The sequence below is a fragment of the Zophobas morio genome, unplaced genomic scaffold (assembly GCF_036711695.1).
Source record: "Zophobas morio isolate AGI-343-1 ecotype UQ-CSIRO unplaced genomic scaffold, CSIRO_AGI_Zmor_V1 ptg000011l, whole genome shotgun sequence".
NCBI lineage: Eukaryota > Metazoa > Arthropoda > Insecta > Coleoptera > Tenebrionidae > Zophobas > Zophobas morio.
Genome location: NW_026972116.1, coordinates 6,676,438 through 6,689,809, shown reverse-complemented (window position 1 = coordinate 6,689,809; position 13,372 = coordinate 6,676,438). Strand labels below are relative to the sequence as shown.

At 33.2% G+C, this 13,372-nt stretch overlaps 3 protein-coding genes across 5 annotated transcripts in view; all 3 read left to right on the top strand.

The window, feature by feature from the left end:
- The window catches only part of LOC135126733 (b(0,+)-type amino acid transporter 1), a 36,326-nt gene extending 29,504 nt beyond the window's left edge, over positions 1–6,822 (top strand). For both annotated transcript variants that reach the window (XM_064052849.1, XM_064052848.1), the window contains exons 3-10: positions 1,532–1,633; positions 4,893–5,135; positions 5,191–5,316; positions 5,472–5,616; positions 5,669–5,993; positions 6,043–6,192; positions 6,243–6,411; positions 6,463–6,822. In XM_064052849.1, the coding sequence (XP_063908919.1) occupies positions 1,532–1,633; positions 4,893–5,135; positions 5,191–5,316; positions 5,472–5,616; positions 5,669–5,993; positions 6,043–6,192; positions 6,243–6,411; positions 6,463–6,527 (1,325 nt within the window). In that variant the 3' untranslated portion in view covers positions 6,528–6,822. The remainder of the gene's footprint in view (positions 1–1,531; positions 1,634–4,892; positions 5,136–5,190; positions 5,317–5,471; positions 5,617–5,668; positions 5,994–6,042; positions 6,193–6,242; positions 6,412–6,462) is intronic.
- A 4,083-nt stretch (positions 6,823–10,905) lies between these two features.
- On the top strand, positions 10,906–11,550 carry LOC135126731 (uncharacterized protein C1orf131 homolog). The gene is made up of 2 exons (XM_064052847.1): positions 10,906–11,265; positions 11,316–11,550. Exons 1-2 carry the CDS (start codon positions 11,010–11,012, stop codon positions 11,534–11,536), a joined length of 477 nt encoding a protein of 158 aa, XP_063908917.1. The 5' UTR covers positions 10,906–11,009; the 3' UTR covers positions 11,537–11,550.
- A 66-nt stretch (positions 11,551–11,616) lies between these two features.
- LOC135126729 (WD repeat-containing protein 5) lies at positions 11,617–13,273 on the top strand. Of its 2 annotated transcripts, none has more exons than XM_064052846.1 (6): positions 11,617–11,814; positions 11,904–12,035; positions 12,085–12,181; positions 12,238–12,631; positions 12,684–13,003; positions 13,057–13,273. In XM_064052846.1, the coding sequence occupies exons 2-6, from the start codon at positions 11,916–11,918 to the stop codon at positions 13,155–13,157; spliced, it is 1,032 nt and encodes a 343-aa protein (XP_063908916.1). In that variant the 5' UTR covers positions 11,617–11,814; positions 11,904–11,915; the 3' UTR covers positions 13,158–13,273. The 2 variants fall into 2 exon arrangements, with proteins under 2 accessions (XP_063908916.1, XP_063908915.1); XM_064052845.1 differs by having other exon boundaries at positions 11,888–12,035.
- The last annotated feature ends 99 nt before the right edge of the window (positions 13,274–13,372 follow it).

Below are 13,372 nucleotides of genomic sequence, written 5' to 3'. Positions count from 1 at the left end.
AAAGAATAAATAAATTTGGTAAACTTCGAAGTTCTAATGGCTTCAACATTAGCGTAGGTAGTCAGCGTTGCAGAAAATGTAATTTTGAGCTCTTTCCCGCACGTTTTCTGATGCTTCCAGCGCTCGTATATTTAGCACAGGAGAGCGCCCCGGCAACAGTCAATTTGTAGATGAAAACCCGTTTACTTTTCCATGAAACATATAAAGGGTGTTCAACTGAAAAAGTCATCAAGTTGGCGTTGCTTTTTTAATAGAAGAAAATCAAGGAAGAAAACGTAACGAAAAACGTATGTGTTTTTTGAATCCAAACTGTTGTGTATAAGACTTTTCCCCGTTGTCAGCTGTCATCGATTAAATTTTATGTTGTGATTTTTTTACCCATTTACAGTGGGACAACCTCACCTCAAATTCCGGAAAATAACCGTTTTGCAATTCCAACTTTCTAAGAGCTTTAGTTTAGAATTATCGTATCTATTAGTTTTCTCGCTAAATCTCAATAAGTTGTGGTTATTTTAGGCTTCCGAGGCATTCTAGGTAAACCCAAACTACACACAATTAAGAAAATGAGACCGCAAGTTTAGACATTCAACGGTTAATACGGTTAATACTTTGACGTGGTTGGTCTAAAACTTGGGAAGGGAGATTTATATATGTTTGTAGTATATTGCCTGATTTTCCGAGGCTTCGCGGTTACGAAGATGCCGAGGAAATGTTCAAACTCTGGCTCCAGAGAGTTTTTTTTTTATCAAATTTCGGTATCATAAACCTAGTGAATCCAGATTTTGGCTTTTCAAGAGTTACTTGACAGGAAACAGATTTAAGATGTTAATAATTATGTAGACGTCAAAAAACAAATGCCGCAATACTACGTAAAATTCAGATTTACTGTTCGAGCTATTCATTTTTACCAATAGAAATTTAGTAAGAATTATTTTCCTAATGTAAGCAGCAAGGAATATTTTTTTAAGACTATTGGTTTTTATGTTGTTATTTTTACGTTTGTCCGACGTTCAAACGAAAGTCATCCTTATAATAATGACATTAATAATCCTAGAAACATGCACATAAACTGTAGAAAAATGTTTGAGAAAAGGTCGAATATAAATGTCAGAAACCAGTTAAAATACGTCGTCACTAAATTCGAAATGTAATTCTGTTTTTCATTACTATATTTTAAAATAGCTTTTCATCTGGTAAAAGTTTTATACAAGAAATTTTAACATAATCCCTTGAAAATATAAAAGAATATTTATGTGTTCACCCAATGTAAAGTTTATGATACCTTTCAAATGTTATGTATCGTTATAAAAGTAGATTACTGTTTAAGTTGCAAATGCTCAAAAGCTCGTGATTTCTCACCATTTAACTAAACAAAAAATACCATATTGCTATAAAACAATAGATTTTTATCCCTAAGCTCCGTTTAAATTTTTCAATGTGGGATTAATACTAATTTTTCCAGAGAACCATAACATTAAAAAGTGTTTTCCAAACAATGTGTGCAAAAAATTGGCAATTCTTGTTATTTCAGGTTCCGGAATTTTCGTTTCCCCGTCGGGTCTGTTGGAGAGAACCGGATCAATCGGGATGAGCTTTGTGATATGGATGGCGTGTGGGTTGCTATCACTGCTAGGTAAGTAGCGTTTGTTTTTAATGTTTCATACACAATGATAGAAACCATAACAAACAAAAAGGGATTTCGCGCAAACCGTATAACGTTTTGTTTTGTGGACGGAAATTATATTTAAAGATCACGGGATTAGTATATTTCTTGAGATTTATACAAATGACGATAGTCTGACGTCAATATAACACATGACACACCTACGCAGTTTTAAGATCATTACCAATACTGAATAAATCTATCACTTCAAAGTATACTTGAAAGTTCTCCGCTTACATACCACTTAAATACTTTTGTAACTTTTTTATGTTGAAAGTTTTCAAGTGAACGTCAAACATCTGTTGAGTGAAATGTGTTTTGATGGAAATTAATAACCCCTCATTAATGGAAAACCTAAATAAAATATACTAATCGTATAAAATCTAGAAATTTTGAAAAACGGCGTGAAAAAACTTGATTCTGAAAAAGCGCAACCGACAAGTGGTTTTCAGTAGAGAAAAATAATACTGCCTTGGAGAACTGTTTGCAGTAATAAATAGTTTATTGCTGTAAAGATGTAAAAACAAAGACATTTTTTATGTACAATGTTAAAAATAAATGTACCGTGTAATACGTCTATATGTTTAACAAAATCTTCAATGCTTGGCGAATATAATTTATATATTGATTTTTATTTGGTGGATGCGCCGGGGTATTACTAATATAATGTGCTACAGGTAGACGCCTTTTAAATGTTTTTTTATACGCATAATATTCTTGATTTTTTATAATTCTCAGGGAAAATTAGCAAATAAATTAAAATGTCCGAATACTTTGTGCTTCTTTCAGAAGTTTTTAAAAAAAATGTCCTTCTAAAATTAAAAATGCCCATAACAAGTTGCGAAACATTAACAAAACCTAAAAGTTGTACTGATTGATGTATAAAAAATTATACTATCTAGTTAATACGTGTTTACAGTAACAAATATAAAAATATTATTTTTTTCCGCCAATAAGGTTAAATGTAAATGAATTTTCTGCAAAGTAAATAATTAAATTTCATCTGTAAATAAATACAAACATGAAGTTAATATTCAATCAGTAATTGAATAAGTTATTAACAGTTTCCATATAAATTTCGATGTGTTCTGTCCACTATACAGGTGCTCAAAAATTGGCGCACTTACTCTATGACACGATCTATTTATTGAGCAGAGAAAAAATAATTTAAAAATAACTAGGTCCAAATCTTAAAAATATGGCTCTTCAAAGTTTAATTTTTATTTTTGATAGTTAACCATGTTTTTTTTGAGGTATGTTGTCTTTATCGTTCGTTTTTTCATTTTACAATATTACAAAAAACTTAAAAATTGTTCAGAATGAATCGACAGTAGTGGCTAATTTTTGACCGTTTTGATCTATCTAAATATTTAAATGGATATTTTGTTTTTGCAAGTCAACGTCAAATTCATGTAAGAAATTTTTTAATGATTTTTCCCGAACCTAAGCTAGTGAACTTAATAAATAATTTACCATTGAAATAGTGCCCTATTTTTGGAGCACCCTGTTTAATTCTTACGTTTGTGTACAATTCTGAGATTTTATAATTTATAGTAATTTATGCGCAACAACAAACCACGGCATAAGTGAATAGAACGGAACGAGAAAGTTTTATATTCTACAACTTCTGAGACATTAAAAAAACATGAAAATGGTTCTGTTGCGATTCTGGCTAGCCACGTTCTGGAAGTGAAAAGAGAAACCGTTAGATTAATACTAAAAGAACAATCTAGTGTTGATGACATAATAAAATAAAACCGAAAATGGCTATAAAACAAATTATAACCTTCACTTTTCATTAATTAGACCTGTCCAAAGATTTTGCAGTTGCAGAACCATTGTCAGTGAGCCACTGACTATATAAAGTTATTATTTTTCACAATTATAAGATTGACTAGTATAGTTAATGGTTCAGTTCTTTGACCAAATTATTACAAAATTGACATTCGTTTTAGCGTTAAATTGAAAACGAAATGGTTTGTACACTGGTGGTTAAAAAGAATAAAAAGTAAAAGTATTGTTATCTATCTTTGTGATTATTGTCATTGTTGTTATTACATATGCTATTGTTTAAAATATTAATGAATACATATTTAATAAAAATCTAATAAGGGTAAAGTAAAATTTCCAGTAACTAAAGACTCATTAATGTATTTTCCATGTTTAATTTAAGGTTCTTGTTACACTGAAATAGATAAAAATAACACTAGCCGTAACTGTTTGCAGTGGTTAGGGAAAAAAACAACTACGTATTTTAAATTGTATGTCAAATGATATGTAAAAAGGCAAAATCAAACTACATCATGAATGACAATGAAAAATAAAAGAGCCATCAATTGTTAATGTATTCACTACAAGCTTATTTTATCACTGATCAAATTATATATAGAGTAGACCGACGCTATTTCTTGCCCATTTCAGTGTAACGACAGCTTTAATATTATATCAATCTTATGCAACACTATATCAGCACGCATTTTTTTTTAAGTATTAAACAGTAAATGTTTTGCAACAAAAATAAAAACTAAGTACTATACATAATATAACTAAAAGCTACACAAACAAAATAATTTCTATTTTCCAAACGATAGCTAAGGGAAACATAACAGCTTTCGTTCGACGAATAATTGTCGGGCGTTTCACTTCGAGTTGGCGGCATAAAAACCCACAACCAATGCATTTTATATGAGAGAATTAGCGTCAGTGTTGTCAGTACGTTTTTAATAAAAAACGTATCGATTTTATGAAGAATTCCGTACGCGAATCTGTACAATTTCTCATAAAATGTTTGTCATTCCACGTCTGCTCTTATTAAAAATAAATTTGTATTCAATAAAATATCTTTTTGTTATTGACGTCTTAGAAAAATGTACCCTGATGCATGCTGTGAAGATGTATGCGCAAAAGTAAAATATAGATAATTATGAACATCCTCAAAATAATTACTCTCCTGTAAAATTAACGAAATTGCTGTATTTTTCAGCAAAACCTAAAGCTTATTTCTTTACGTTACGAACCGAAAACGTTTTTAGATGTATAATATATTAACAAATTTGTAGCTGAAAATATGACTTCTCTTTTTTATTGACTTAATTATGAGTCCACAAGTCAACGTTTCATTTATGTTGCTTCTTAAATAGTAATTAATTGATTGAAATAGGCAATGACCGTTATTTGTATTTTGTGATCATTAAACTCGACTAAATTTTAGCTGACGATTTTTTTTCAGGCGCCCTTTCCTATGCCGAATTGGGCACCATGAACACGTCGTCTGGGGCGGAATATGCCTATTTTATGGACGCTTTCGGCGCACCACCTGCATTCTTATTCTCTTGGGCTAGCACACTAGTTTTGAAACCGTCACAAATGGCGATCATCTGTCTAAGTTTCGGAAAATATGCCGTCGAAGCTTTCGTGACTGAATGCGAACCTCCTGAAATTGTCGTGAAAATGGTTGCTCTACTGGCTGTTGGTAAATCCATACTTCTTATACAAGTTTATAATGTCAACTATACATATTTTTTTAGTCGTGATTTTATACGTGAACTGCTACAGCGTCAATCTGGCCACCAGTGTTCAAAACGTCTTCACCGCAGCCAAGCTCGTCGCAGTACTTATTGTAATAGCAGGAGGGACTTACAAGATGTTTGAAGGTATCGTAGATAAAAAGAAGTACCCGAAAAACCATTTTTATTTTAGTTGAAAATAATTTCCTGGAATTTTGAATTTTCTCAAAATTCTGGATCAAACTTACACAGCGAACTACACTTTTAGAATACAATTGTAAGAAGGCTTTTTTTGCTCGAAGGTAATACTCAGCACCTACGGGAGCCTTTCAGGGGCACTCAGTACTCCGTGGGGAACATTGCAACGGCCTTTTATACGGGCCTATGGGCGTACGATGGCTGGAACAACCTAAACTACGTAACAGAAGAAATAAAGAATCCTTCACGGTACTATTCAGCCAAATTTAACTCAAAACTGTCTAACAATACCGATTTACAGCAACTTGCCAAGAAGTATAATCATTGGAATTCCATTGGTAACAATCTGTTACGCCTTGATCAATGTGTCGTACTTAACAGTAATGTCACCGATGGAAATGATTACAAGTGAAGCAGTTGCTGTAACCTTTGGGAACAGACTGTTGGGTGTGATGGCTTGGTTGATGCCTCTGTCCGTCACTATTTCTACTTTTGGCTCGGCTAATGGTACGCTTTTCGCCGCGGGTCGGCTATGTTTCGCTGCAAGTCGTGAAGGACATCTACTGGATATTCTGTCGTACGTCCACATTCGTAGATATACACCAGCTCCGGGTCTAATTTTCCACGTGAGTAAAATTGTTCAAATTGACTTCTGACTACAACTACTGCTTCCAGTCTTTGATAGCGGCTGCTATGGTACTTTACGGTACTATCGACTCACTCATAGATTTCTTTAGTTTCACGGCATGGATATTTTATGGGGGTGCGATGGTGGCTCTGATCGTGATGCGATACACTAAACCGAACTACCCAAGGCCCTACAAGGTACCAGTTGCCTATTTTCTTCAACAATCACTATTTTTTTTAATGTGCAGGTGCCAATCATCATTCCTTATTTGGTCTTAGTGATCTCGTTCTACCTGATAATAGGTCCCATAATAGACAAACCTACCATTGAGTACCTGTATGCAGCTCTGTTCATTTTGGGTGGGATGATTTTTTACGTTCCGTTTGTACATTACAAAATGCGCATACCATTTATGGGTAAGTTGGAAGTGAGTTCGCTACGACAAAATCATTTCATTTCTGTTTCAGACGGAGTGACTGTCTTCTTGCAAATGATATTTGAAGTGGCACCAACATCAACAATGTTGGAATAAATAGAGGAAGCTCAAATCAAATTTATATATTTGTAGTTTGTAGCTGATCATGGTTACAGGCAAATCAGTTGGTTTCATCTATACAAGTTTATTCTGTTATAATGTGCTTAATGTAACTTAAAAATGTCTAGATGGAACTAGAAAATTGTAAATGTGAAATAGACAAAATATTGCACGGATCATTCCTAACCATCGGATATTTCATGGGGTGCAACGTGAATATCCATATTTGTTTAATAAATAGGTTCAAATAAAATTAGTGTAAAGCAATAATAAAGTTTAGAGTGAAACGTAATCTAGTAGATGACTAAATGTGTACTATGTTATGTGAACTATATTATTGTAAACTAGAATTGACGCTAACAGCAGTGTTATTTGAACACCTTTATTTTCGCTAATTTTATTTGAATTAGACGAGCTCTGCATTTTGTATGATGTATACATTTATAAAAAAAGTCTGACTTTTTTATAAAATTATTTTTATATTATAGAAGTTCCTGTAACCATGATAATCAAATGTGAAATTTTAAAATGTAGATTGACATGTTTAAGGTAAAAATATGGTCCTATCATTCCTTACCTAAACATTGTTAATGTATTTTACTATGACTTTATTTTTCTTTATTGAAAATTTTTATTTGACATCTCATTTTCATTATTAAAAGATTCGATAACCAAAAGAGAGTATTATTAAACCAAATTGCGATATTAATTTTTTCAATGTTATTGATGAAATGTGTACCTGTAATAGCGTATAAATTTTCTTTACATATTAACATATCTACAAATACTCTCAGACGAATCTTGGCGAACATCGAGTTTTTATGCAAAAAAGATTGTTGTTTTTATTATTTGATAATAGGTTTTGTATAAAATTTAGAAGAGTAACATTGTTGCCAAATGTAAAGCATATAATGTTGTGCAATATGAAATAAATATATTGTAATAAAATAGCAGTTTTCAGTTTTGAATTTTTGCGTTAAGTATATACTATAGTCCACTATCAAAAACAGTAAGAAATAAAATGAGAGGAACATTAGTTACGTTTAAATTTCAAAAAAAAAACTTCCCGCTAGCTCAAATGCCTGTAAAAGTCAACAAATCAAATTTCACAAATGTCAAGTATCATATGAAAAATCACCTTAAACCATCCGATTATATCCTCATGTAGGATAAACTCCATTCTTCTGTAAGTAGCAACTTTAATTGAAACAATATGTTATTTCTATAATAATAAATTAAAATTTACAAATTTGATAAGTATAAGAATAATTAAATATACATCCTGAGGCGTAAGTAATTCCATCTTCGCAAACGAGACTGCCAACTAAACGACCTGATTCGGGGAGCGAAAATAAGCTGTAGCGGATAAACATTCACGTGAACAGTGACAGTGAGAGAAAAACACTCCACATTTGGGAGCGCACCCATCACTCTACTTTCGGCACGCGATGTCGTGCGTTTATTTCCGTTAAAGTTAAAATCTCCTGAATTTTAACGATAGTACAGTGCGTACTAACATTACAAGGAAGGGAACAAACAAGATTTAATTACGCCATGATCTGTCAACAATTTTATGCGACAAATAATTTGCCTGATCTTAAATTGTACCTTAATTCAAGTTACCGATGAAATTAACATGAGCGTATCAAAATTAATTACATCGTTGACCGTCCCCCACATTACACATAAACGAAAGCACATGTGGAATAAATGCAACAGGCATGAATTAAATATGTCCAGAATCAAAGTAATAATTCCAGAATAAATGGCCAAATTCAGGCTGTAAGGAAATAATCTGTATGTAAGGAAACAACACACTAATTAATATAAGGCAAAATAATTGTAAAATACTCCTCCCATATCGAGTTCACGATAAGATTAATTTAACTGATGATAATTTTCAAGGTCGTACTCTCAAAAATGGATTAACTTTAAGATGTGCTTAACTGTCATAAATGAATTCACTCACCGGCATGAAAAACGGGCCAGCTAATATTTTTCTGAGTACAGTGCTTCAACGTTTTTACTACGCTTATTGACCAACATATTAATTGAGTGTACCTGCACCCCACACTTTAGATGAGCTTCAGAATGTGCTTTTAAAAAAATGAGAGAATATCCAACAAGAATAAACAGATCATTTATTTCGTGAGATGCCCTGGAGAAAGACAGCAGTCTTACAGGTTCGTGGGGGAAGTACCCGTTATTGACGTCCTTAAAGAGTATCAATGGTCATTGGTTTTGCTTTTTCCTTGAAACTTTAATTTTTTTTTCAACTTTGATTATTGCATTTTTATCATTTTGTATTGAAACATTAATTTTTTAGTTCTTTTTAGATAAAAAAATACAATAAACGTTGCATAACAACATGAAAGTATTGCAGCCGAAATCGTACTTTGTTCCGCACATTTTCGGATCTTTGAAAAAAAAAATACGGGTGGCCCGTTTTTCGTGCCGATATTTTAGATCTCGATTCTCGAATGAGAAGTTATATAAGTTATGAAGCATGAATAATGTAATAACATTTCATATTGGAAACTCATTAATAAACTGATCTTATACTAATTAAATTACACTCTTTGAAGGGGGTGCGGAATGCGATTTCATTTAGTTTAAACAATTGGTGAAATTACAAACACAATTCTACTTACCAATTTTTAACACTAGCACTGCACCACAAAAAGTCAGGTCAAGAGACCCTTTTTAAAAACTGTCTGTACTGTCTTACAAAACTCTATAGGGGTGGCATTCCGCTAAGCAGGCATGGTTGCCTACATTATTGAATTATTTTTTTTCTTTCTTATACTTATCAAATGCGGTTTCGCGAGTTTTTTTTTTTGTCTAATCTCGAAATTTAATAATTTTTAATTGGGGCACCACAATAACTTGAAAATGGCCCTGTGAATTGGCCCGTTACACAAAAATTTTCAAAATGACAGAAAAATCTTGGCCAAGATTTATATTAAAATGTGTACCACACAAAGATATGTAAATTATGTAATAAATGTTACATATCTCTGGTACAGTGTATTAATGTTATGGAAAATCATGATGATAAATGTTACTGAAATACCATTATTTGAGCTTTGTGAAAGCTGGTGCAAGTAGCCGTAGTAATGCCGTTGTCGTAAGATGAATGTTCTGTTACGGAACACATAAAATAATCTATAATGTTCCAACTGCTGGTTCTTTTTTACGGCTACATCCTGCATCCTATTGTGAAGGAGTTATACTATCCTCAAACATATTTGGCGTTTATGACTTCACACCAATTTGACTCCCATTATAATTCAATAGGCCGTCACAACCGGATGTCTTAAACCCGCTCACCGATACCTACCTGAAAAGACCTTTTCTAGTAAAAGCACAGGGCAGGACTGAGTTTTGCATTTACCGACAACTGCGCCTTTCGAGTTTTTTATTTTAAGTAAAAACAAAGTAACTTTGTACTCAATCATTTTTTATTAGAGCACAACTATTTACTTATTAACTACTACTGCTTATTTATTGATCGAAATAGTCACTGTCATCATCACTCGACTCTTCTAAATTAATAATTAACGGTGTTATCAACCGTGCCCTGCACTGGTCTTCTTCTTTTGTGGAATGTCGTACACAATTGGCCCACATTTCGGCAGTTATTTTGGAAGCTTCTACCGTAATTATGTCAATTGTTGCACTACTAAATTTTGGTGCCGTATCATTCCTTCTTATATTATTTTTCATTTGCGACCAGATTAGTTCGATGGGGTTAAATATACAATGGTATGGCGGAAGTCTAATCACCCTAAATCCACGATCTCGCGCCATAGCATCTATTTTATATTGTTTCTCAAATTTTCGAGTGTGTAACACTTCTAATAATTGTGTCTTTGTGTAATTTTCTTCAAAGTATAAAACATGTTCTGTAAGGAAATTTTGAAATTTGAAAATTTTAACAAACAAAATTACTCTGAGTCCGGTCCTTCGCGTCTCGACCGTCCCTGGCACGTCGAAAAGGTCTTTTCAGGTAGGTATCGGTGAGCGGGTTTAAGACATCCGGTTGTGACGGCCTATTGAATTATAATGGGAGTCAAATTGGTGTGAAGTCATAAACGCCAAATATGTTTGAGGATAGTATACCTAGTGTTCCACAAGCCTCTGCCACAAGTAATCCAGTGATTCCATTGGTCATAAACCATCAAGAGACCGATTGTCGACATTATATACTATATACACAAGGGCGTACACGTTAAGATGATTTATGGCACGGCTATTTACATTTTCAATAGAGTCCCCAATACTTGTGATAATCGAGATTAAAAACGAAATGAGACTTGGACCACTATACTGTGGGACACTGCAGCACGCCTGTGGCAGCACCACAACAGTAACAGCTGGTAACAGCATGCAGCACGTGTCATTTTGTTTTCTAACCTCATTGTTAGTGTTTCTGTAAATTTTTGTTAAGTTTATCTAATCGTCTGTATTTATAACATAATGACTGAAGATTTTATTCCTACAAGAGGTTCCAGCAAAAAACCAGGAAGTATAACAAATTTTCAGTCCGTTACATACGAATCTTACAAAGCAAAAAAACACCATGAAGCAAAAGCACAGATAGAGACGTCTAAGCAAACGAAAGTCAGCGAATTCAATATTAAAAAAGCGAGACATGAAGTAGTTAAATTTGGAATGGGAGGTTTTGATCCACAGAAAAAGGAAGAAGCTAAGATTCAGTTAGCTATTAAATTAGGTAAGGTTGCCTTTGTTATGTACTTATTTTTTAATTATAAATTTTTCAAGGGGCTAAACCACCTAAAAATAAATACAAGAATTATCGACTTTTGAAAGAAGACCGTGCTAAACAAAAAGACGAAGAAAAACAGAAATCACAATTTCAACAGTTGGGTAAAAATTTGTTAGGGAAGTCCACGGCCAAGAAGAAAGGGTTTGATCGCAAGCGAAAGAAGACAAAGGGTGGATTATTAGATGTATACGGAAAGGTGAAAGTTGTAAATAAATAATAAATGAAAACTAACCTGAATTCATTAATTTGCCACCGCTGTTTAAATTCCTGGTGTTTTTGCGATTTCGAGTGTAAGTTGGCAACACTGGTAATGACATGTCGCATGTGTTGATGGCGGCATAATGGAGAACGAATACTAGCGAAAAGTGCGTTTAAACTGCTACTAGTTGATAATAATTCGGATGGAATTGTAGAATTAGACAAAACTGTTGTATTTGGACTTTGTAAATAAAGTAAAAGAAGTCTTTTCTTTATGACGAAATAGGGTTTTTCCCGGTAAGTAAATGTTGCATATTAATATTCACATGGTTCATTTCCTTTTTGTATTGCTGTTATTTTTTATCGTCAGCGCTCTGTTGAAACAGATTGAATACAAGATGATGCCTTTGGGGGGCACAGCCCCTGTACATTCGTCAAGTAATGTCCAGCCGTCAGCTCCGGCAACCAATACTTCTCTGACTCCAACAGGAGGTTCAAATAAAAGCAGCAGCAATTTAGTAGGAATGTTATATCATAAAATGCTTAAAACTGATAATATTTTTCCAGAAACCAAATTACACTCTCAAATTTACTTTAGCAGGACATACAAAGGCTGTTTCTTCAGTGAAGTTTAGTCCTAACGGAGAATGGCTGGCTAGTTCTTGTATGCATGCCTGTTGTAAAAAAACGTGTTTTATATAATAATGTTTCTGTTTTTAGCTGCAGACAAGTTGATTAAAATATGGGGTGCCTATGATGGCAAGTTTGAAAAAACAATATCTGGCCATAAGTTAGGAATCAGTGATGTAGCATGGTCAAGTGATAGTAGGCTTCTAGTATCAGCTAGTGATGACAAAACTTTAAAAATATGGGAACTATCATCAGGAAAATGTTTGAAAACATTAAAAGGACACAGCAATTATGTATTTTGCTGCAATTTTAATCCTCAGTCAAATTTAATCGTTTCTGGTTCTTTTGATGAATCAGTGAGGATATGGGATGTCAGAACAGGAAAATGTTTGAAGACTCTACCTGCTCACTCTGACCCTGTCAGTGCAGTACATTTTAACAGGGACGGGTCACTTATTGTTAGTAGTAGTTATGACGGTCTATGGTATGAAACTGTGCTATTATGAATGAAAATTTCTAACAGTTACGAATTTCAGTCGTATTTGGGATACAGCGTCAGGCCAGTGTTTAAAAACGCTCATTGATGACGATAATCCCCCAGTTTCTTTTGTAAAATTTTCACCCAATGGAAAGTACATCCTTGCTGCTACTCTAGACAATACGTTAAAACTGTGGGATTATGCAAAAGGCAAATGCTTGAAAACATATTCAGGCCACAAAAATGAAAAGTATTGTATCTTTGCCAATTTCTCTGTAACTGGTGGCAAGTGGATTGTTAGTGGTTCCGAAGACAACTTGGTGTATATTTGGAACTTACAAACAAAAGAAATAGTACAAAAGTTACAAGGACACACTGGTAAACTTCCACTTTATCTTTAATTCGTTATTAATGTTTTTTTTTTTTTCTAGATGTGGTTCTCTGTACAACATGTCATCCCACCGAAAATATTATCGCGTCAGCTGCTCTTGAGCATGACAAAACCATAAAACTCTGGAAAAGTGATACTTAAATTTGAATCCTTCTCCCCATATGATGAAAAGAGAATAATTTATATTTTTTTATGAAAAAAGTAATGAAAGTGTTATAAAAAATATAGACAGTAAATGATATACAATTTAATTTGAACTATATTGAAATATTAATTTTTGCATTAGTTTTAGGTATTCAACGTAATTGCCACATACAAACTATTTTAAGTTCATTATTAACAAATAAATTGTGTTA